Source organism: Etheostoma spectabile, chromosome 2, assembly GCF_008692095.1.
Source record: "Etheostoma spectabile isolate EspeVRDwgs_2016 chromosome 2, UIUC_Espe_1.0, whole genome shotgun sequence".
NCBI lineage: Eukaryota > Metazoa > Chordata > Actinopteri > Perciformes > Percidae > Etheostoma > Etheostoma spectabile.
Genome location: NC_045734.1, coordinates 22,729,835 through 22,733,042, shown reverse-complemented (window position 1 = coordinate 22,733,042; position 3,208 = coordinate 22,729,835). Strand labels below are relative to the sequence as shown.

The window sequence follows — 3,208 nt, the reverse complement described above, 5'->3', positions numbered from 1 at the left end:
CTGCTCATCAGATAAACACTCACACACATTCACACTTTGATGACACAACATCGGTGGCAACTCGGGGTTCAGTGTCTTGCCCAGGGACACTTTGACATGTGACTGCAGGGCCAGGCAACCACTCTACCACTGAGTCACAGCCGATGTAAACATCATTTTACAAGCTCAAGATCATATTGACCCTTGGACCACAGATTGTCAGTCTTAGCAAAGACGAATGCAGATAATGAGCACAGCTTAAAGCCGAGAGCATGAACTGAAACAGGGATAATGAAGATGGAAGATGTACGATTATTCCCTTATCAATCTCTTACTGGTTGCTATTTGGACTCTTGATATTTTAACACCAGAAAGATGCTGGTAAAGTGTTGACAAAATAAGTGTTAAATAAGGATTCAAAATGTGAGTTGATGAGGAGGATCTGACTGACCTCCTTGAGGGAAGAACTTGGAGTAGATGCTTTTAAAAGTCTCTTCATCCACAACACCACTGGGACACTCCTGTAGGAATGAAAAAACACAAAATGATTTCAATGAAAAACTCTATACGGGCTTTCTCATACATATATATATAGTTCATAAAGGATATTCACGAGTGCACAAATCAAACGTTGACAGGAATCTTTGACTGACATTTTTGAATCCCCGGTAGAGGACCTGCAGCTCTTTCTTGCTGAAGTTGGTCTGATGTACAAGATGGTCGAGCCTCTGCGGTTGGTATCGTACCGTCGACAGATGATCATCATCAGATATATTACCTGCATGTAGGGATGGAGAGAGTTACTCCCTGAGATACACCAGAGTGTACATGAAACACCTTGCCCAGAGAAAAAGGTGGTGAAAATAAAGAAAGTAACTAATGTAAGAGTGAAAAAATTGATCTCAGTGACGAAATTGATATGAAGGGGAATCTGAGTTATGACGGACTGTGTGTTCTGATACTTGCTTTGAGTAATTGAAGAGCTGGAGCTAGAGCGACAGCAGGGGAGAAGTTTGAGGAACCGCTGCTTTAAGGTCTTTTTATTGGGTTTGGATGATGGATTACCTGGAAACAACCAATCCCCCCCCCAGCAGAGATTAGAACCAAACCACTGGCCAAACAGTACTTGGAATCAATTTTCCATGCAACAAAGTGCGCACAAATGAGTTTGCTGAGCTGGCTTTGAACCAGTGTGACCAATCAGATCAAAGCTGTTTGGAGAGCATCCAGCATGTAATGGCTTAGTGAAATGACACATGACTGTCTGCCATGAAGTCTGAGATTTGAGATACAGAAGATCTAAATGGCCAATGTTACTCTTTGTTTAAAGATAGGCTATATTATAGAGAGAAGATCCTTTATTTAACAAGAAGGTTTCTTGAAACACAATTTATTTTTACACGATGGATGTTGATACCTAATCAACATCCATAATAATACATTGAGTTTAGTTGGTTACAGAATAAAATTATTTAAAATGAATTTGACACCACCAGGTTCTCTAAAGCAAATAATGTGGTAATGTTTAGCTTAATGCTAATGCAAGCAAGCTAATATGCTCACAATGACAATGCAAACATTCCAATGTTTAGGTATAATGTTTACCATGTTTAACATATTGGTTTGGCGTGTTAGCATGCTAACATGTGCTAATTACTACTAACTACAAAACAGCTGAGGCTGATGGGATTGTCACAAATTAAAAAGTTGACCCATGAAGCAAGGTTAACCCCCATAATACATCATTTTTGTTACTTTCTCTTTCTATTATATTGAGCTTTCACAGAGCTAAACATTTAAACCCATGACTCCCTGTTTCTATTGCTGCATCATTCAAATGAGACTTATTGAGCATTATTTTATTCAAATTTTAATCTTAAATGGTTAAGTATTAAGATGAAATGAGAAAGATGGGTAGGAGTGACAAGGACACGAGGGAGAAACACACACACACACACACACACACACTCCTTGCTGTAACAATGTAAAAACTGGACCGGACACCCCCCATCATGGTCCAATTGTCTTGACAGACATCATAGCACAACACAGCACCACACCTACAACCTTCTCTCTGTCTCAGTCTGTGTCCAACACATAAGCAGACACAGTTTGCTGCTTCTAAATTATTTTTGTGTCTGTTTAAAGGTCTCACTTTTTGTGTTTCTGTTGCAACAGGCATCTTGTTTTGTAGTCTCTTTTATCCAAAGTCAGTCACACTTTATATCAACCCAAGGACAAAGAGACACTGTAGACCTGAGGCGCTCGACACCAACTATGCTGAATCAAATTTTGCATCTCCAGACCGGCATGTGTCCATTTCCGCCACTAGATGGCAGTGTTGAACTATATTCCCATTACACTCAACCGTTGAAGGCCTCAAAGTCAGATAAAATCATTTAAAAAAGCTATTTATATATGATATAAAAATACAATTGATGATACAGCTCCACTCCCACTGCTATCCAGAGAGAAAATCTATGGAATTGATTTTCTAACTGTAGCTCATAAATCAATGAAACCTAACTGTGGTGGAAATACGGATACACGTGAATGAGCGGTGGTGGAAGAATGTATAAAACCTGTAAGACTTTCATTTAAGTTAAATAAGATGCTGGCACAGAAACAGCTGACATGTAAAAGGTGAGACAGGTGCGCACATCTCTAAAATCTTGAATGATCTCAGAAACAGCAGCGTTTAAAACAGTTGCAAACTGCATTGTCACAAATGATAACTTCCACTATAAGTAAATTAATAAAGATGACACTATGTTGTGCTTTAGCCACTTCAAGCATGTTTCCGATCAGACTTGTTTCCACATGTTCAATAACAGAAACACACGGTGAAACCGACACATTCACACCTGAGAAATATCTGGAACAACAAAGAATCGTGTTGAACAGCTGCACTGCAGCAACACAGGGATAAAATGTTTTGCTCAAGGGCATATTAGAAACATTCACTGAAGAACTTCTCACTTACTCCTTCATGTTCTATCTCAGGAGGAAAAAAATTGAATCTAACGCTGGTGTGCGTACAGCTTCTGTAAATAAGCATAAATTATTAATGTGATTTCATTTTTGTGGGAACAAACCAGTGACTGCCCTGCCTTATTGTAGGATATGTCAATCAAACTATCAAATACAGCAGCTGCACAACTATGGAAAAACAAACAAAGCTTTACAGGTCCTCTCTCTCTCTCTCTCACACACACACACACACACACAC

General features: G+C 39.2%; 1 protein-coding gene across 1 annotated transcript in view; it reads right to left on the bottom strand.

Moving 5' to 3' along the window:
- Nucleotides 1–3,208, bottom strand: part of LOC116669622 (Kv channel-interacting protein 2) — a gene marked incomplete at its 5' end in the record, with an annotated part of 12,455 nt that overhangs the window by 3,059 nt on the left and 6,188 nt on the right. Inside the window, 3 exon segments of the mRNA XM_032499551.1 lie at nt 431–500; nt 633–757; nt 946–1,044. Coding sequence (XP_032355442.1) covers nt 431–500; nt 633–757; nt 946–1,044 — 294 coding nt within the window.